General features: G+C 39.7%; 2 protein-coding genes across 2 annotated transcripts; one reads left to right on the top strand and one right to left on the bottom strand.

Annotated features, from left to right (window-relative positions):
• Window positions 1-1976: 1976 nt before the first annotated feature.
• ndufs7 (NADH:ubiquinone oxidoreductase core subunit S7) lies at window positions 1977-8776 on the top strand. The gene is made up of 8 exons (XM_061684668.1): window positions 1977-2015; window positions 2434-2470; window positions 5021-5092; window positions 5247-5367; window positions 6171-6350; window positions 7864-7910; window positions 8099-8187; window positions 8562-8776. The coding sequence occupies exons 1-8, from the start codon at window positions 2000-2002 to the stop codon at window positions 8657-8659; spliced, it is 660 nt and encodes a 219-aa protein (XP_061540652.1). The 5' UTR covers window positions 1977-1999; the 3' UTR covers window positions 8660-8776.
• A 1519-nt stretch (window positions 8777-10295) lies between these two features.
• gamt (guanidinoacetate N-methyltransferase) lies at window positions 10296-14955 on the bottom strand. The gene is made up of 6 exons (XM_061683862.1): window positions 14657-14955; window positions 13380-13525; window positions 13210-13273; window positions 13024-13091; window positions 12779-12889; window positions 10296-10520 (listed from the first exon to the last, which is right to left on the bottom strand). The coding sequence occupies exons 1-6, from the start codon at window positions 14841-14843 to the stop codon at window positions 10380-10382; spliced, it is 717 nt and encodes a 238-aa protein (XP_061539846.1). The 5' UTR covers window positions 14844-14955; the 3' UTR covers window positions 10296-10379.
• Between the last annotated feature and the right edge of the window lie 5417 nt (window positions 14956-20372).

Below are 20372 nucleotides of genomic sequence, written 5' to 3'. Positions count from 1 at the left end.
AAAAAAACAGAAAAAGCCATCACTTCGATTTTTAAGCTCTTAAATGTACAAATGTTCAAATAAAGGCAGAATAAAATCCACTCGTGGAAATAGCGCTGGTTGCTCTGGCATAGTTTGGGAGCTATTCTCGGAAAAACGTGTGTGCGTGCAACATTGGAGCTGTCATTATGTGTGCGCCATCTGCCTTCTACTGGTGTTCTTGTTGCTGCTGTTGTTTCTCTCTTTGTATGTGGCGCCTGTAATGAGGCCAGAAAATAGAAAACCAACAGAAAACCAATAAAAATGAATTTAATTACAGACAATTTTTTTGGGCTCAATTTAGGCATCAAATTAGACGTGTCAGTGAAGAATGTTAACATCAGCGGGAATTATGTTACATGACGTTGACCTATAAAACCAATATTTAAACCACTGTGCACATTTTTCCTCAATCTATTTGTTTATGTAACTATACTGTGTTGATGACAACAGTGTTCGTAGTAAAGTGAGACAATGGCTCAACCAGTTCAACATCTTATAGCTTGCTTGCATAATGTAGCTTTTGACACTGACAAGGTCATCCCAGCAGGTCATGTGACACGGTCAATTAAATGATCATGACGGTAGTTTGTAGCGGCGTTCAAGGTATACTATTAAATGTGTTGTAGGTGAGTCTTTAAAATATATAAAATTTGTTGCTCTGACCTTTTCACAGTTTGCCATGTTATAAACGAACGTGGCACGGTGGATGACTGGTTAGCTCATCCGCCTAACAGTTCAGAGGTTATGGGTTAAAATCCAAGCTCCAGCCTTCCAGTGTGGAATTTGCATGTTTTCCCTTACCTGCGCGGTTTTTCTCCCGGTACTCCGACTTCCTCCCACATTACAAAAACATGCGTGTTAGGTAATGCTCACCATTATTGGCACCCATGAAGTTTAAGTACTAAATGGTGAATATCTCCTGACGAAAATGCATCAAGTGAAACAACATATTTCTGGAAAGAACTTGTATTTGATACAAAATAGCAAATGATGAATAATATTGTATGGACAGATGCAACAAAAAGAGCTTTTTAGCAATGCACACAAACAGTATCTTTACAGATGGCCCAATGAAGCCTTTAAGGAAAAAAACACCTTGCTAACAGTCAAGCATGCTGGAGGATCCATTATGCTTTGGGGCTGCTTTTCTACATCTGGTACTGGAGGCCTTGACTGTATCACAGGTATCATGAAATAAGAAATTTAGCACGAGATTTTCGAGCCAAATGTCTTACACAGTGTAAGAAAACTTGGTTTGAGGCGAATATCATGGGTTCTCCAGGAAGACAAAGACCCAAGGCACACATCCAAAAGCGGAATGGGTGAAAAGAAAACAATGGCTATTTTAAAATGGCCAGCAATGAGTCTTAATCTCAGTCCAACTGAAAGTCTTTGAACACCTACCATGCATGTTTTTGGAACGCGGGAGGAAACCGCAGAAAACCCACACAGGCACAGGGAGAACATGGAAACTCCACACAAACGAGGACGGGTTTAAACCTGGGTCCTCAGAACTGTGAGGCAGCATAACCAAAAGGCAGAATAAAACCCACTCGTGAAAATAGCACTGGTTTTTAAGTACGTTATACTATTTTTTAAATAGCTATTGTAATCTTATTTGTAATTTTGTTTTGAAATACTATATCTATTTGTAAGATTATAATAGATTTCATGAGCACAAGTGGAACTTTCTTCAAGGCCACGGACGTCTTCTCCACTAGGGGACGTTACGCAAGTACCTGTTTTACACGAACAGAACAAAACGGTACTTATTACCATTATTTCGAGAAAAACACATGAAATATTTTCTGAATTCATAGCACCGTATTCAGCTATATATTTGATAAAAGCTGGCTTTATGGCTCATATCCATCGGGTTGTTATAAATTGAGAAACTTGAGCGTAATAGCAGCGCCCCCTGCCTGCACGACCACGTTATCAACTCAAAACGAATTGTGACGTAAACACATTTCCAAAGATGGCGGCGTTGGTGGGTACGTAATGTTTTGAAAGAAATAGTATGCTTTCGTTAACCTTATTGAGTTATTTAGCGGCTGTGTTTAAAAATATTGTGCACCAAATGTCACGGTGTTATGTTTGGGCTGGCTTAATATGCGGGCAGGAACCTTTAAGCTCATACGCACGCTGACCTTGCTGCGTCTGTTAGCTTGGCAGCTAACAAGTGAGCTAAGCAGATTGGCCCGGCACCGAGCCGCCAAAGCTCGTTATCATCCATTGTCCAAGTTTACATTTGTTTCTTTGACGATTCGCAACCTTGTCATCCTCTGGAGCTACAAGACCATTTAAAAGGATAGTTATCACACACGAAGAGTTATGATTAAGTGACGTTGGTACAACAACAAAACATACAATCTAAAATGCTCAATGTGTACCATTTGTTTTATTTTGCAGTGCCTCGCCTGGCCCTTTGTGGCAATTATTGTGCAAGGTAAGTGAATAAACCTGAGCATGTCTGGATGGGACATTGTAACATGACGTCTAATTTGACGTTGTTTTAGTGGCAAGATTGCACTACCAGTAAACAACCCCTTAAATGTCATCTGAGAGAACAGGGTAAATGGCTTGAATGATGAATTTTGACCTTACATTAGGTGAATTTAAAACAAATGTAAAGATCACAGAGCGTGAGCCATCACTTGTATTCGGTAAGCTTATTCAAAAATAGATTTGGTAGAAATTCAGACATAGTTAATGATGATCATTGAGGGATTGGCTAATAAATTCTGGAGACAGCAATAATTGAAATCCCATAACTTTTGTCGTGGTAGATGTAGCCTAAATTATAGCATACTACCTTTAATTGTAAATGAGTAGTTCTTTTGCTGAATGATGCTATTTGACTTACTATCTATCTGTTAGGCCATATGGTAGATGGTCTGTATCCCTGTTCTCTAACTAAACAGACCTTAATCGCCTGAGTTTGAGATTAATGGCACAAATGTGCTCTTTTGATAGTGTGCTCCAATTCACCATGTAGTATACCTTGCTAATTTATTCAAAGACAACCCAATCAAACATTTTACACATACCTGTGAGAAAATGCACAATCCACAAACCTGATGATGGAGCTTTGGTTTTCAATCTGCCCCTTTAGACGTGGTTACTACATTGCCAGGCAGTTTTGCGATTTTCTTTGTACACCTATTATGATATCCACCCTAGGCGTCCTTCTCATCCATCGATGTCGATGGATTAATTTAGGTTTTTTGAGAAGGAAAAAAAACCCAAAAACTTTCTGGCTATATTTGGTGGCACATCAAACACAATATGTTTTTGTTATTGTTTCAATTCAGGGAAGCAATGGTCACTCACGTTCTACCACCTGGAACTGTCCTGGCGCCTATTAGTCTCCAATACAACTGGAATATATTCAAATTTCTAAACACTGGAACATTGGTTTTTGTGCTTAATCTGTTCCAAAAAGTCACACTAAAACCAAATGAAATGAAAACCAAAGCAATATTTCCCAGCGGAAATTATGTAAACCCAATTTTTCCATTTAATTCAAAACTATTTAAAAAAAAACATTTATTACAGAATAACTAGAGTTTAACATACAGAAAAGTGTGAAATAAATATAAATTATTAATAAAGTGGCTCAATGAACATTAAACATCACTTTTACCTTTATACCAGAGTGGCTCCAACTACCCGAGACAAATTCTCTCTGTGTTGTTGACAAACCTGGCAAATAAAGATCATTCTGATTCTGGTTTGACCTTGATGTACATATTTAAGCAAATGCAAGTCATGGTCCCTATGACCATGTTACAGTCCCTTAGCCCTTTCTATCGGTAAAACGTTTACTGCAGCTAAGCAGTGAATTAGGGAGGAGATTAGGCCTGGTACACACAAAAAGGCAATCGGTCTGTTTTCCCCCCCGATTTTGCCCCATTCGGAACCTAGCTTGTCAAATGCCAGCCAATCCTAAATTTGATAACATTTTTATCCTATAAGATTCTCTTTAGGTGTGACGTGTGTTACGACTGGATTTGTCCCAATTTTAGAGTCCGAAACAGGTCGGGGCCGACTCTCTTAAATAATGAACGTGTTCAATATTTACGATCAAAACTCTTCGTGTGTGGGGAACGTCGACTTCTCCCGAGTCATGTCACCGAGATTTGTGACGTGGAACTGAATGTAGCCAATCAAAGCACCACCCAAGAATGACGAACATTTTTTGAGAACATTGCTGTTTTAGAAGGCTCTCGGCTCCGGCAACCTTCTGAAACACGCTGGAAACATTGGCGTGGAGCTGGTAGTGTCTCTTCTTCTTCTTCGGTTTTGTTAGCTCACGTGTGATCACGCGAGATTTCGGCCGTGCAACACAATCTTTGTGTTTGGTGTGCTGTGTTGAGATTCTCAGAGTACACCATGCACATGACTACCAAAACTGTTGAATGCCTGTTTTTTTTAATTTATCTTTATGTGCGGGGTCTATAGCAGATAAAAAATCTTTTAGGAGTGCAAAAATCTTTGTGTGTACCAGGCCTTAGTCAGTAAGCCGTTGGCAGTGCAATAGCTTCACTCAAGGAATGCTGCACACAGTAACTCAGCAATGTCTGACCACACTTACATTCGGCTGACAAAATTTGACTTCAACAGAAATATAAACACCATGACAGGGCACGCCTGAGGAGTTGACAGACAGGAAAATGTCAGATATGTCCATTATGAAATGAAGCATAACGACATGTTCACAAGCATAGTTCACAAGCCCTATAAGAAAAACCCTCAAAGTTGCGCATGCAATGCTATGTGTGGGCACTTGTTTCCAGGAAATGAGTGCCCGTGTTCCTCCTGCAGTTGGATGAGTTTGGTACAGGCCATTTTCAAACAGACAAACTGATTGGATGTACAAAACCAGGGACAACATATTGTTGGAAACCGAATTTTACAACAACTGGGGCATACGAAAACTGAGGTTCCATTTTAATATGATTTTATGACTCTGTTCGACCTGCTCTCTGTTCCACAGACCCGTTTCATCAGTGGTTTTCCAGCAGAAGAGTCTGCACAGCACCACTAAAAGCGAGAACACCACCACAAGGTGAGATTCTAGTATGTTTAATAAAATGAAGGCGCAATGTCAAGCAGCGCTATAACTCTGGCTAGGTGCCCATCTAGCAATTGAAAGGTTTCTCTCTCTTCCTCGTTAGTCCTGCAAAAGTACCCTCTAACCAGATACCTTGCCCTTCTTGCAGTGTGGTTCCCGTCCGAGAGAAGAGCACGGCGGTAGCGGCTGCCATGCCATCATCCGTAGCCAGCAGCAAGGGCGAGTATGTCATCACCAAACTGGATGACCTAATTAACTGGGCACGCAGGGTGAGTCGACAGTCTTTTGTTTGTTCATGGTTGCAATTCCACTTAAATTCCAATTTGACACGTTGTTCAATAATGCAATAATTGTGACCTGAACACATCCGCTATGCTTAAAGAAGCAGCCACTTGTGCCTGGCATTCGTTTACCAGCTACAATATTAATTACACATGCACATGATCTAATGATGCTCTTTTTTTGATTGACACTGTCAAATAGGTGTTATCCAGTATAATAATGTTGATGATACATGTTTATCTGCCACTCTAAAACAGATCATGTTATATGCACCTCATATTGTCCACTCAAAAATGCTATCGCCTTTATAATTTGCCACGTCATATCCACCTCATTCATGCCATAATAGTACTGTTTTTATAGTTGGACTATACTATAGCAACCTAATTCACTCACTATTGCTTCTACAGGTGTATCTCAATAAATTAGAATACTGTAGAAGAGTTCATTGCATTTCAGCATTGCAATTCCAAAAGTGAAACCTCATAAATTATACAGATTCATTCAACACAGAAGGCCAATTCAAACCTCTTTTCCATATTATATTATTTATGTAACATTCAAATTTCTTGGAGATGGTACTGAAATAATCAAAAAATAAAACAATTCATATAATGTATGTATATATGATTATATAAAGTAATGATAACATAGCCATGAGGAATCTATTCAATGAGTTTTTTAATTGAACTATAGAATTTTCTAATTGTAATTTATTGAGAGGCACCTGTACATTACAGTTCCTATCACTATCAACTACCCTTTAGAGCTGCTATGTTTACCCCCGCAGAGCTCTCTGTGGCCTATGACCTTTGGCTTGGCGTGCTGTGCGGTGGAGATGATGCACATGGCGGCGCCCCGTTACGACATGGACCGCTTCGGCGTGGTGTTCAGAGCCAGTCCCCGACAGGCGGATGTCATGATTGTGGCTGGGACGCTGACCAACAAAATGGCTCCAGCCTTGAGAAAGGTGAGGGGTGAAGTATCTGCTGTGGTTAGAAGTCTAATCCTCTGCTGCAATGCCTGTATTGCATTTAATAGTCCAGACACACCTTAAACACCAACAAAAACATTCTCAGGACAATGTAACGTAATGTCATGTCTCAGGTTGTGCTTGAAGTTCTTGACTTGCTCTGCTTTAATAATAATAACAAATAATGCATTAACTTATACAGTGTTTTTCTAGGCACTGAATAAGAAAATTTCATGCATTATTCATTCACTCATAAGTCACCAGAGGCAGGAGTAAGTCACATATGTGCAAGTCACAAGCACGTTTTAGGTCATAACCTTCAAGTCTCAAGCAAGTCCCAAGTCGCTGTGGGGAACAAAATCAAGCAAGTCAAGTCGAGTCGCCACTAAATTTCAAGCAAGTCTAATGAAGTAATGACTTGGTTTAAGCAAGCCGCGTCATACAATCTTGCTCCAGTCGCAACATATATTGATTGGAGTGGTAATAAAATGTTTTTTCACAATTTCACTCTGCAACTTTTTTCCCCCCCCTTTTTTATTTCCACAACGCTAGCAACGCCGCTTCGCTTCTTTTGCATTCTGCGGTTGGCATTATATTTTAGGTGCTGCGTTCTACTCAGTGTTGCCATTTTGGTGACTTTCTCGCTATATTCAGTAACTTCTGACGAGTCGAGCAACTTTTTTTTTTTCCAGTCATGGGCAACAAATATAGCAACTTTTTCTGGTATTATTGGAGACTACTGGAAACTAAGACTACCTCCGGAGAAAGAAATGTTCTCTCCTTTGCCTCCAGGCTGCAAATGAATGGCGCTTTCACAAAGCCACACTTGCAAATTCAACCAACAACTTGGTCGCAGACCTGTTTTCTGACAATGGCAGATAAAATATTTACTTGGTTGTTTAATTTCAATGTGATTGGCTGGCAACCAGTTCAAGGTGTCCCTTGCCTCTCGCAAAAGTCAGCTAGGATTCGGTTCCAGCTCACCAGTAGTATAGAAAATGGATGGATGTTTAATTTCACACTTGAAATGTGGGCAAACACTCCTGAGACCCAAATATTTGCATACAAACAATTAGAGCTGTGCGATATGGACATTTTCTGTCTTTTTTCTATTTATTTAATAAATACATATTTCATATAGATCACACAATTAAATGAATAAATGATTAATACAAATAAAATAAACCCAATGTCCAAATAAATACCATGAAAAATATCTGGTAACACAACCACGTTTCAAGGAATGCAGTAAAGTGCAAAGAATTAAAATAAATACAACACAGTTATAACAAGTAACATTCAAGTAGGCCTACCATTTATCCAGTAAATGTATTAGAAAGCAGAGGAAAATAAATTACAGGATTCCCCCAGTAGCTGTGGGGTAAAGCTAACAATATAAACGATAGAGGATTATATCATAGCTATGATATATATCATGTTGCCCCACCTTTACAAACAGTCAACTAGCCATAATCCATTTAATATTACGCCGGTACCTTTTTTCCAATAGGTGTACGACCAGATGCCTGAGCCAAGATACGTCATTTCCATGGGCAGGTAAACACAACTTTCTAAACACTAGACTGCTGCATGCAAATGTAGCCTCCACCAATGATGTGTCTTCTTCAGTGGCCTTTGCTACTTTCTGCTCTCAATTCATTTCGGCATTAAAGTGAATATTTTATTTTTCAACTTCTTTGAAAATAAAGGCTTGACCCATGATTGTTGTAACTTTGCTCATACAGCTGTGCCAATGGAGGAGGCTACTATCACTACTCTTACGCTGTCGTCAGAGGCTGTGACCGAATTGTACCAGTGGACATTTATGTTCCAGGTATACTATTTGCACTCATTACATACATGTAAATAATGCTTATTATATACAATGTTGCCTTGAGATTCAAGTTCAATTTGTTCCATGTCCACACTCTTAACAGCCCCTCCACAACAACAACAAATATTGAGTTTTTTTTAATAAAGAAAAAGAAACACTGTATTGCAAAATATAAAAACAAAATAAAACTGAATGTAAATACAAACGTAAAATCACAAATGTGCATTGAGCGTGGATGTCAGAAAGAGTAGTTAGTGAACCCAAGAAATTATCTGAAAAATTAGTTTGTAAAATTATATGGAGTACGAAAAATGGTGAGGTCGTTCGTAGAGTGAAATGTTGATTTTTGTTGTCCCCCATTGTGCTGTATACAGGGTGCCCCCCCACCGCAGAGGCTCTCCTCTACGGAACATTACAGTTGCAGAAGAAGATCAAACGTGAGAAGAAGTTGGCAATCTGGTATCGGAAGTGAATGGGCATTATATAGACTGTGTGTGTGTGTATACCTGGGCTTTAAATGTTGAGGCTTTTCTCTTCCTCAATGTAGAGCTGCAACAAATCTGAATAAAGTCAATGTTATTTAAAATTAGCTGTACTGCTGCTACTTTTCAAACAAACTGCAAACCTCCATTTTATAACAAACAAAAAATAGTTTTTTAATTGAATCAACTGTCGTGTCTGCTGGTTAGCGTTGTAACATGACAAAATATTTGCGCTTAAAATCTCCAACTCAGTCAGGTATAACTATGGAGTTTTAGATTGTTCGAGTTCTTTACAGTAAGAGCCACCAGGTGACGCTAAATCTCAACGTCACAGCAGACCCAAAGCAGATAAGAGTAGAAGCAAAAACCTGTCTTGTTGTTTCACTCAGATTTTTGTTTACTTTTGTTTCAATTTACAATTTCATGAATGTTTGGGAAATTCAACAAAAATCCAACCAGCAGTCAGATCTGTATGACTAGTGGTGGTGCTTTAATTTGTGTTGTCATATCATAGTAGAAAATGACACTAATAATATACAGCTCTGGAAAAAATTTAGACTGCTGTTTCTCTGATTTTGCGATTTATATGTACAGTCGATATACAGTGACCTGAGGAACCCCACAGTTGTAGCCCATATCCCGGATATCCCGGATGTGTCTGAATGTGGTGGTTTTTGAAGCTGTGATTCCCGCCTCATTCCACTCTGATAATCCGCTGAAGCCCACGGTCATCTCTTTTGCTGGTGCATCTTCTCCTGCCACATGTTGTCATTCCACTAGACTTTCCATTGATATGCTTGGTCATAGCACTCTGTGAACAGAGTTCCTTAGCTACAAACTTTTGTGGCTTACCCGTCCTATGGAGGGTATCATTGATGGTCTTCTGGCCAATTGTCAAGTCTGTAGTCTTCCACATATTGAACCCAGCTGAAGCAATTTAATGACACCTGGGGAAACCTGTGCAGGTGCTTTGAGTTTAGTAGATGATTAGTGTGTGATAGTCCGTTTAAAAAATTTATGGCGTGCAAAATTTGGGCTGATTTCTTTTCACAGTATTCAAATTCTTTGAATTCCTGATTTTGTGGGTTTTATGAGCTGGAAGCCCAAATTATGTACAAACAAATACTTGAAATTGTGTAAACTGTAGGCCCTCAATCTAAGAAAGTTTAACTTTTTGAATGGAATTATGGAAATAAATAAACTTTTCCATGACATTCTATTTTTTGGGAAAGGGTCTGTACCCTAACTTCTAACATACAAGTCATGTGGCACCTGCACACACATCTGGGATCTGCCACCTACCATAGTTTCTCCACCTGACTTCTTCTGTCCATCTAATGACAAAGTTCACATGGGTTCATCATATTCACATGTTCAGTTGACTTGCACTGTTGTCTTTTGACAGAAATTTATACAAAAGTTACATTGTAGCATCCTAGTAGGCTACACAAAAGAAACATTTCTTAACATCTCGCCATTAAACACTTAGGGCACATTCAGTCAAGTGCCCATTAACTTTGCCAAAGAAAGGGGCAACTGTATAGTGTAAAAGGTTTCCTGTAATCCTCATTTGACATGCTATTATAAATTGAGAAAACCAATGACCCACAGGCATAGGTGGTATGGACTTGGTTTTATTGAAAGAAGGCAAACAAGTAAGGGAGGAGAAGGTCAGAGAAGGCACACAGTAGAAAAAAAGTGTTTTGCACTTCACTCTTTGATAATGGTGGGGGTAATCATCTTATGGAAGCAATAGTATTTGCACTCAGTGGGTGGTACAATGTCCATGGTGGTGGTGCTTATCTTCTCCTTCCTGAAGCCGGCTTCAAGCAGATGAGGTACCTGGCTCTCCTGAAATCATTAACAGTGGCTCAGTAAGGTGCGATGATAATCTTTAACTTGTTGCAGCATATTACAGAGCTTTGCTCTAAACGCAAGGCTGATATGATGTGCTCTGAATTACACAAACCCATAATGGAGATCAAGAAAACAAGAACAAGGTGGCTAAAATATTCAGTCTGAAGAACTCAATATTAATATTTGACAATTGCAAGAAAGACTGATTGATTGTCCTGACAGTCACGGAGAGTGAATATTTACCCTTAGTTGTCAACTGTCGATTCAATGGTAGGGGTCTTAGTTCAGCTGACAAGTCCTTTAAAAACCTAATCAAAAATTAACTTTGTCTTGCTATTGCCATAAAGATACATAAATCGGACTGTGTGTGTGTCCAAGATACACGTGGCATGTTAATCTTTAGGTGCTTTTCAGTGTGTCGTCACTAATGGATACATAAGTGATACATACTACATCATTCCTCTCTGTCCTAATGAAGAGTCCACCGCACCCCCCCCCCCCTCCCCCCTTCCATACCTCGCTTGTAACACTCTTGTAATACAGTTCTCGGCTGACCAATCAGTGAACAGCACGATGTCAAGCTCTAGAGCTGCACGATATTGGAAAAAAAATACATTGGGAGTTTATTTTTGAACCTACGCTATATATTGCATATAATACAGGATCAATGTTGGGAAAGTTCATTTTCTCTGCAAACTAGTTCAAAGTTCAGTTCACTGGTTACCCCCCAAAAATTTTTGGACCAGTTTTTTTTTTCCCCCCCTTCATTTCAATATGTTGCTGACAGGGCACAGTGGATGACTATAGTTAGCAAATTTGCCTCATTGAATTATTATAATATTCTGCCATCTAATGGCAGAACATGTAATTGTTCTGCCTGTCATTATACGTCGTTTGGATACATCTTATACATCTTTTGCATACCTATGCAGATAAACAAAGATATATTTGTAATTGGTAAATAATTATTTTCAGACAAATTAAATTAAATTAGATAATTTCCCACGGCGGCAGCACAGTGCCGACTGGTTAGCACATCTGCCTCACAGTTCTGCGGACCCGTGTTCAAATCCAGCGTCACCATGTGGAGTTTGCATGTTCTCCCCGTGCCTGGGTGGGTGTTGTCCGGTTTCCTCCCTCATTCCAAAAACATATCGGTGATAGGTTAATTGAAGACTAAATTGCCCGGAGGTGTGAATGTGAGTGCAAATGGTTGTTTGTTTATGTGTGGCCTGCGATTGGCTGGAAACCAGTTCACGGTGTACTCTGCCTCTCGCCCAGAGTCAGCTGTGATAGGCTCCATCACGCCTGCGACCTTAGTGAGGATAAGCGGCGCTATTACCCTGAAAATACTGGCATTTCATTTCCCCATTGTTGCCAACCATTCAGTCCACACTAGTAGCCAGCTGCAGCTTTCACCTTACAATATCAAAAACATGAGGAAAAACGTCTTGCTTGAATAGTGTTTTTAAAATGAGGAATTAAAACACAAACAGGAATTTTGTCCTTAATGTGCAAACAAAAACGCACAACACAATATGACAGGAATGATGGCGAAAAGACATTGATAACTTTGCATTCCTCTGGCTGACTATATTAACAAAATAATGTATCTATTCTTATACTACAAAACAAAATCAAGTCCACATTATCACAGTGTGATTATACAGTGTTTTAACTAAAGCATTCTGATATAAATAATTGCCCTAGTAATACAGTTTTACAATTATGTACAGTGTTTACAAAAGAACATGTTCACTCCCATTTACGGAGTGTCCCTGAATGCACGTCGCGCACTCACACAGCTGCCGGGTGCCTGCCTAAAGTAGTTTCATTCTGAAGAGCAAAATAGGACATCCAACAAGTATACAATCTTCCGAGCATGTCCGAACAGGTCCGTCTGCTGGTCACTTTTAATATGACAGTTGATTCACTGTACATTAGAGTACACCAACATCACAGCAGACCCTGTGATGTAACTATTGCGCACGCGTATATCGCGATGACGATGCTCAAACAAAATATCGTGCAGCCCTATCAAGCTCCACCCTACACATGTGAACCGAAACATACTTCTGCAGCTTGTACCCCAATGAAAGCTTGCTGAAAAATTGTCATACTACAGAAACCAAACCTAACTGTGTGGTGGATACTATGAAGCTAGCTTGTGGTGGTCTTCGCGAAGACACATTGTGATTGGGTTTTGTACAGGTTTAGTGCAGCAACAACATTTGCTGATGAAAGCAACTGACCTGAAACATGGTCTCAATATTGTTGTATTTTTCCTTGAGCAGCTCGCCCCAGGACGTCAAGTTGCAGTAGGTAAGGACCCCGCCGGGCTTAAGCATTCGGTGAGCATGACCCTACAGACACGTGCAGACAAATCAGACCTTCAAATTGTAGCAACATATGATGTCATTTGCCAATCAGTTTTTACATTTAGAGACCAAACACCAACCAGCTATGCTGGGATTTCAACCCTAAATTGTGTACCAACCTTGATAAAGTCAAACTGGTGAGTGTGCCATGTGTCCTCAGACAGAGGGTATGTGTCATACAGGATACCTGGAAGAGAGACAAAGTGCTAGTTAGACGTCTGCAGCCATCTAGGCTGCTTTACTTCAGACAACTGCAGTTAAGTCAATGTTAGCACAATTCCTTTGTATCTGTTGTGATTTAATACCGTCAAAGTGGTTATCTGGCAGGGTGGGTACAACCCCCTCCCAGAAGCCCTTAAGCGGGACAACCTACAGTGACAAAAAGTTACTCAGCAATATCTTTTAAGTGTCAGCACAAGAGCAGTAAGCCGAATAAACCAAACTCCAAAAATCCTACTAGCGGAGGTCTACGAACCTTGTGTGGTTGAGACTTGGCCCAGTTCTCCAGTCGGGCAAAGACGCCATCGTTGCACTCGACGATCCAATGCTCCCCAATGGGGAAAGACTCCACTTTGGTGGCAGCAATGGCCATGCCAAAACCAATCTCCAGAACTCGACCGCCTAGATCACAAAACAACAACAGAAAACACAGTCAGACACAATGTTAACCACTGAAAGCAGAGAGGAGGTTTAATAGCTTTATTCTGACATCTAAAATGGCCACAATTAATCAAATAAAGGGTTGATAGGTGTTGCAGTGAAAAAAGGTTTTCTGTTTTTCCATTCGAGGAACACCAGTTGGTTGGATGTGGCAGGAAAGCTTACAGGGTTTCAAGAATATAAATAGATGGGAAGAGAGGCTTGAGATTTGTCGTTGCTGGGTTCCTTGGGATTTGCTGGCCTTCGATTACTTAAACCATTAGTAGGAGTTCCGTTAGCATTTTAAATGTGAACTTTACAAAATAATGGCACATTCGTTTAGGTGATAAGACCTCAAATAATACATTCAAATACTGTGTTAAACGTAAGTATATGCATTATGTGAATGAAGCATTTTGTAACCGTGTTCTTTAAATGCATTTTCTATTTCCTATTGTAGTTTTTGAATGATTTAATTTGAACGCTCTAAGAAAAGAAACAAAAATACCCACAGATAGCCTCCTCTTACCTGAAACATAAATGATCAGACTATGAATGCAAGTGAAGCAAATGAACCCACATGATTTAAAACCAACCAATGCTGAGAAAGTTGCAGCACTGACACTCGTTGTCATACACTCAGTGTGTGAGTCTATTTTCACACAAAGCAAATATAAGTTGAGCAAACTGCCCCCCTGCAGACATCTTGGCCTATTTCCATGACAGCTGCTTGACTACTCTCTCTCTCTCACACACAGACACACACACACTCACACGCTCACACACAGACACACACGTGTGCTCCAAAAAGGAACAAATTGCATGCATTTCTAAATAATAATAATAACTTTACGGAGCACACTTCGAAACAGTTACAAGGTGCCTGACATTAAAACAGTCAAAGAACAAAATAAAACTAAGAACTACAGGAGAAAATGAATAAAGTTAAACAAATAAAAATGCCATAAAGACTATATGATAGGTATGACATGAAATAATCAGTGCAAAAACACTTAAAACAGTAACAGGTGAAAGTTCAAATGTATTAATAACAAACGTTTGCAAACATCGGCCTTTCCGATAATGGAAGCATTAACAAAGAATGTACTTTACCTTTGGAGGCAGCCACCGTTGCCAGGGAGTGCATGTATGGCGTCTCCCAGCGCTCCATCACGGGCTTGCCCATAATCTCCAGATGCGTGTCCGCTTCATTGTAGCCGGCGTTGGCGTCGTGCCACGAATTTTTGCAGTCCTCTCCCTTGGAGAAAATGGGCTGATCAGCTGAGGCGGTGGCGCTCATTTTGTTTGTTCCCTGGAGATGGCTGCGCCGGACTGTGTGTTCACAGCGAAGGGGACAGAAAGCTGAGAGGCCGGGTTTATGTCTGGCTGTGGCGCGCTGACGCTGCGGGTCAAAGGCACAAGCGGGGAACGGAGGTCACTCGGCTCAGAGATTGTCTCTAAAGGTGAGATGCGTCACTCTGGTGAATAATTTGCAAGCGTGAGCCCTCAGCGAAGCGAAGGTCAAAGATGCAGTCAAGAAGAGAAACACCTTATTCATGGGCTACGGACTTTGTGCACCATTGATTAATTGAACCATTTGTTTCACCGAGGAACACATCAGCATAATGGCTGCCTTCAAAAGGGCCAGATGTAAATGTAAAACAGTATAAATGTCACCAAATATAATGTATAAGAAATGTAACTACTCCATAACATATTGTTAAATAACTATGCATTTATTACTTATTGAAGTTTCAAATGTTACATATGCATTTGCATAGATGAGCAAAGCTTCTTGGTGATAATTTATCAGAGGTGTGTGAGAATTTTTAAAATGTTCTCTCACTAATCCAACCAAACCCCCCCCCCCCCCAGGCAATCCCGTTTTGCATGGCAGCTCAGGTCTGATTTGACGCCTCTATTAAAAATGGATAGCTGTGACTAGCTTCTTGCCTCTGTCTGCGATGGGGTTTCTTGACAAACCGACATTTTTAAAAGTCTCTATGTGGTCCGGGCACACCTGCGCGCACACTTTCATCATGCACCCTCTGAAAAAGACTTTGAACTTTCTTCAGCTACGATAAAGCGAGCTTTCACTGCCGCATCTTTTTTGGTTGGGGCTTCTGTTGCGATCGCAGTTTGCCTGCTTTGTTTTTCACACCACTAAGCAAAAATGCATCAAAAAAAATATATACTGTACATACTGAAATAATGGTGTGCAAACAACATTTAAGAACATGTAATTGTTCTGCCTTTCACTAAACACATCACATGAAATACAATCAAACATATTCAAAGGAAGCTTGTAGCTATGCATACAGCCTGTTCAAAGTTGTTGATTTAAAAAAAAAAGAAATCCAGTACAGTACATTTTTTAGGTACTGTTGAGTTGTTTTTAGGCTAACTATGTTACTGTTTTGGAATGTCGGTGATACTTGGAGAGCTAAGTATTTTTTTAGGTGGTACTTGGTGCAAAAAAATTTGAGAACCACCTTGATAGGATCCAACAGTTCCAATGTATAGCTTAGATTTCCACTGGTTACAAAGTTCAGACACACTGCCCATTTGTTCCAGGCTTCAGCTGTTTAAATGCCTCCCCTCGGTGTGCAAAAATAATGAACACTGCATGGTTTACAAACCAAAACGTAGCAGGTGTTAATAGTGTGACTTCTTACAGCAATATTGTATATTGTGTAGTAGTACTATGCGGTTGTCACTCTAAATTATACAGATTGCCATCAAAACCACAACTCTCTACAGGTGTGTATATTTTAGTACCAAAAAGTAGACAGATATATATTTTTTTTGCCATCTTGACAGAAAAAGTGGGGTATATTATGTTTTTGTTGTTGTTGTTTTGTTGACAACTGGCAATTTCCCCCCCCCCCCTGACCATCAATCTCAAATGAGGTTCCTATTTTCATTATACATGTATAATCATGTCTAACCCTTTCCCTTGTGCAATATTACATGGGGCACAATGGCACTGCGATGGGCATAACAGATCAGTTTGCCCTCTTCACGTCACGCCATTACCCATCATGCACTTCAGGCACATTAGCCGAAGCTGAGTGGGGTCCTCGTGCAGTCGTGCCTTAATATCCACCTACCTCTCATATTTGCAGGGGCCTCTTTAGTTACACAGCTTTTGAATATTAATGGCGAGCTCACGTTCATGCAGTTAAGTCAACGTGAGAACAAAACGTTACTACTGCAGTTTTTCTGTTCTGGCATTTTGTGCACAAGTAATTGGGTTGAAATCTGCAAAACTAAATACAATTATAAATGATTATCATTTATTAATGTTGAATGCAATAATGCACTGTATATATGGGTGATCATGTTACCAAAATGATCCTTTTCTTTTGCCAAGTATTTTAGTTTTTACAGTCTCCAGGTCTTTTAACATGCAGTGAATGTAGTGGTCTCAGATTATACACTTTATCCAGTCTTACAAATTCCTGAAAATGAAGCCACCCCTTGGAATTCTGCCAGTGAGACTCTGTCTTCAAGAGCACTCGCCAAGAATGTGGCTAAGGAGAGGAGACACAGCAAAGCTCATGTACTGTATGTAGGCCAGTGAGTCCCAACCTTTGTTGAGCCAAGGAACCTATTTTACATGAGAAAAATCTCACGGCACACCACCGAACAAATTTCACCAAAAGTATGAATATTGAATAATAGGATCTCGTCTCACTTTACTCATGAATTGACTTAGTTTAAAATCTGGGCCTGTTTAATTGAAAGCAAAGCTGACATACTCGCAAGAAGCCATGACTTCTGCGGTATGAATGGCAACAGGTGGAGAATACACAGGTTTATGGTACCTTCTGCCATCTAGCTAAATAACATTTCATTGTTGTGCCTGTCACTATACATTGCTGACATAGATCGATGAACAAAGATATATTTGTAATTATCCATCCATCCATTTTATATACTGCTTGCTTATCCTTATTTGGTTTGCGGGTGTGCTGGAGCCCATCCCAGCTGACTTCGGGTGAGAGGCAGTGTACACTCTGGACTGGTCGCCAGCCAATCACAGGCCACGTATAGACAAACATAGAAAACGTTCACACTTAAATTCACACCTAGGGGCAATTTAGAGCCCTCAGTTAACCTAACATGCATGTTTTTGGAATGTGGGAGGAAACCAAAGTACCCAGAGAAAACCCAAGCTAGCACAGGGAGAACATGCAAACCCCACATAGGAAGGCCCCGACCGAAGCCCCAATTCAAACCCCTAACCTCAAAACTGTGAGGGGGACATGCTGCCAACTACCTAGTCAATTTTCTGATAATAATACATTTAGTGAAACAGGATAATTTCCCGTGGCACCCTGACCCTGAAGATCTGTCACAGTATACTCGTGTGTGTCTCTGTGCCCTGGTTGGGAATCACTGATGTAGGCTACTCCAAGCATACAACATTTGTCGAACAAATCTGAAAACACCAATAACAAAATCACAAAATTCAACTATTCAGTTGACAGTGTTCACATCTCAGTCTTGTCCAATCAATAGAGACATTTTACTGCATGTTCTCCTTTGACACAGCTCTTGTGTATTGATATTTTACGATCCCCTTGTCTTCCTATAACATGTAAAATACTGCTGTCCTCAGCATTGTTTTGTCCATCACAAAGTGAAGGTAATGTCCAGTAATCAGTGGTAAAGGGCGAACAGATCATCATTATCAGTAGGCCTACCTGATGTTTTTCCAACTGATTTCCTCAAAACAAAAGTTGTCTCAAAGTAGAAAAAGTTAGAAAACGTTTTGTCTGAGGTGTATTTAGACATGATGAATGATGCCAAAATTAGTTTAAAATGACACAATTTAAAAGAGTTATAGAGTGAGTTTCAAGAAAAAAAAAAAGTTTGATTTGAACAAGTTTAGCCACTAGGCGGCAGCAGCAGCTCAATCTGTATGGCTGTTGTGTTGGTCAAGGAGGGTCACAGGTCACAGCAATCCCCGTGACTGTGATCTATCTATCTATCTATCTATCTATCTATCTATCTATCTATCTATCTATCTATCTATCTATCTATCTATCTATCTATCTATCTATCTATCTATCTATCTATCTATCTATCTATCCATCCATCCATCCATCCTGTGTCAAATGTACAAAATTTGTAAATCCATTCTATAATTCTATACTGCTTGTCCTCATTGGGGTTGTGGGTGAGCCGGAGCCGATATCCCAGCGGACTTTGAACAAGAGGCAGACGTTCTAACCACTCTGCGCCATGCTGCTTGACTAAGCATATAAAAAAACAACACAAAAGAACTGGTAGCAATTTTATTTGCAACCTTGTTAAAAATTATTTTGATTATTTGAAAAATTTAATTTTTTGCCAATTTCATGGAAAACATCCAGTACATATACGGTACAAGTCAACAAAATGTGTGTGTGTGTTTATGTGTTTGTGTCTGTTGTTCTGCAGTTTGGACTTGGTGGAATTTTAAAAAAAGTATGGAAAATAATATTAGAAAAAATAATGTTCATACTTTTTATGAACAAAAATTCTAGTCGCAGCCAAAGCGTTGAGGAGATCCAATTTGGTGACCTCAGTATTATATCTGTTTTTTGCAGATGAGGTCGTTCTGTTGGCTTCATCAAGCTACGATCTTCAACTCTCACTGGTGCAGTTCGCAGCCGAGTGTGATGCGATCGGGATGAGAATCTGAGCCTCCAAATCTGACACCCTGGTACTCAGTTGGAAAAGGGTGGAGTCCCCTCTTCGGGTCAGGAATGAGATCCTGTCGTGGTGAAGAAGTGAGCTGAGCCAAAAGGCCCTTAGAGATAGGGTGAGATGTTTGGTCATCCAGGAGGGGCTCAGAGTAGAGCCGCTGCTCCTCTGCATCAAGAGTGTGTGCAAATTTAGACAATATCGTTTTATATGACTATGAATCTAACATTTTCAAACTCTCAGATCAACTAATCGATTGCACCACAAGGCGATGCTTCGAGGTCATATTTGGAAAAATACGACATGTTTGAGACTACAGATATATTTTAAAGTTCTGCTAATGGCCTTTAAATCACTGAACGGTTTAGGTCCTGAATACATGAATGAAATGCTAATGGATTATAAACCCAGTAGGGCTCTGAGATCGACAGACTCAGATCAAATAGTGGAGCACAGAGTCCAAAGGAAACATGGTGAAGCAGCATTTAGCTATTATGCTGCACACAAATGGAATAAGTTGCCAACAGAAGTCACGTCAACCCCAAGTGTGCATGTGATTAAACCCAGGTTAACTTTTAAATGATATTTCTTGCACTGTACTCTGTTTTAATTGTATTTTTATCTTATTTTTCTCTCTCTTTGTTTGAAATGGTTATAAGCAGTTTTTTTCTTTGTTTTTAAATGCTTTTAATCATGGTAAGCACATTAGGTTACCTTGTGTATGAAATTGCGCTATATAAATACATTTGCTTTGCTTTGCTTTACAGCAGAATGGCATATGAACAGAGAGAGCCAATCACAAGTGTCGGTTTAAGAAGGCTTTTGCTGTTATTTTCAAATGCCACTAAAATTGTAATCATGGAAATTTCCAAAAGCAACTGAAATTAACAACACATTGCCTCACAGTAATGTAATGGATTACAATTACATAATTTAAAAAAAATTAATTACGTAATCTCGTTACACGTAATTTGTTACACCCCAACACTGTGCATGACAAAATTATTAAGTAATTGTTAAAAAAATAAAATGACAATAATCCAAATAATGTGCATCATGCCTTGGTCGTTTTGGACATGCTTGCCATAACAAGATTGATTTAGCCCAGTTTGGCACTCTCGAGTTGACCTTGCTC

This window comes from Phycodurus eques, chromosome 8, assembly GCF_024500275.1.
Source record: "Phycodurus eques isolate BA_2022a chromosome 8, UOR_Pequ_1.1, whole genome shotgun sequence".
Taxonomy (NCBI): domain Eukaryota; kingdom Metazoa; phylum Chordata; class Actinopteri; order Syngnathiformes; family Syngnathidae; genus Phycodurus; species Phycodurus eques.
The sequence above is the reverse complement of the archived record's forward strand: the minus strand, read 5'-3'. Positions and strand labels throughout refer to the sequence as shown.

What these genes read in the sequence shown, in the direction of transcription:
- ndufs7 (XM_061684668.1), top strand. An exon ending in TAATTAACTGGGCACGCAGG is followed by an intron (nt 5,368 to 6,170) that starts GTGAGTCGACAG and finishes TTACCCCCGCAG; the next exon opens with AGCTCTCTGTGGCCTATGAC. An exon ending in AGTGGACATTTATGTTCCAG is followed by an intron (nt 8,188 to 8,561) that starts GTATACTATTTG and finishes TGCTGTATACAG; the next exon opens with GGTGCCCCCCCACCGCAGAG.
- gamt (XM_061683862.1), bottom strand. Translation starts at nt 14,843, where the DNA reads ATGAGCGCCACCGCCTCAGCTGATCAGCCCATTTTCTCCAAGGGAGAG. An exon ending in CCAAGTCTCAACCACACAAG is followed by an intron (nt 13,274 to 13,379) that starts GTTCGTAGACCT and finishes TTGTCACTGTAG; the next exon opens with GTTGTCCCGCTTAAGGGCTT. An exon ending in ACCAGTTTGACTTTATCAAG is followed by an intron (nt 12,890 to 13,023) that starts GTTGGTACACAA and finishes ACGTGTCTGTAG; the next exon opens with GGTCATGCTCACCGAATGCT.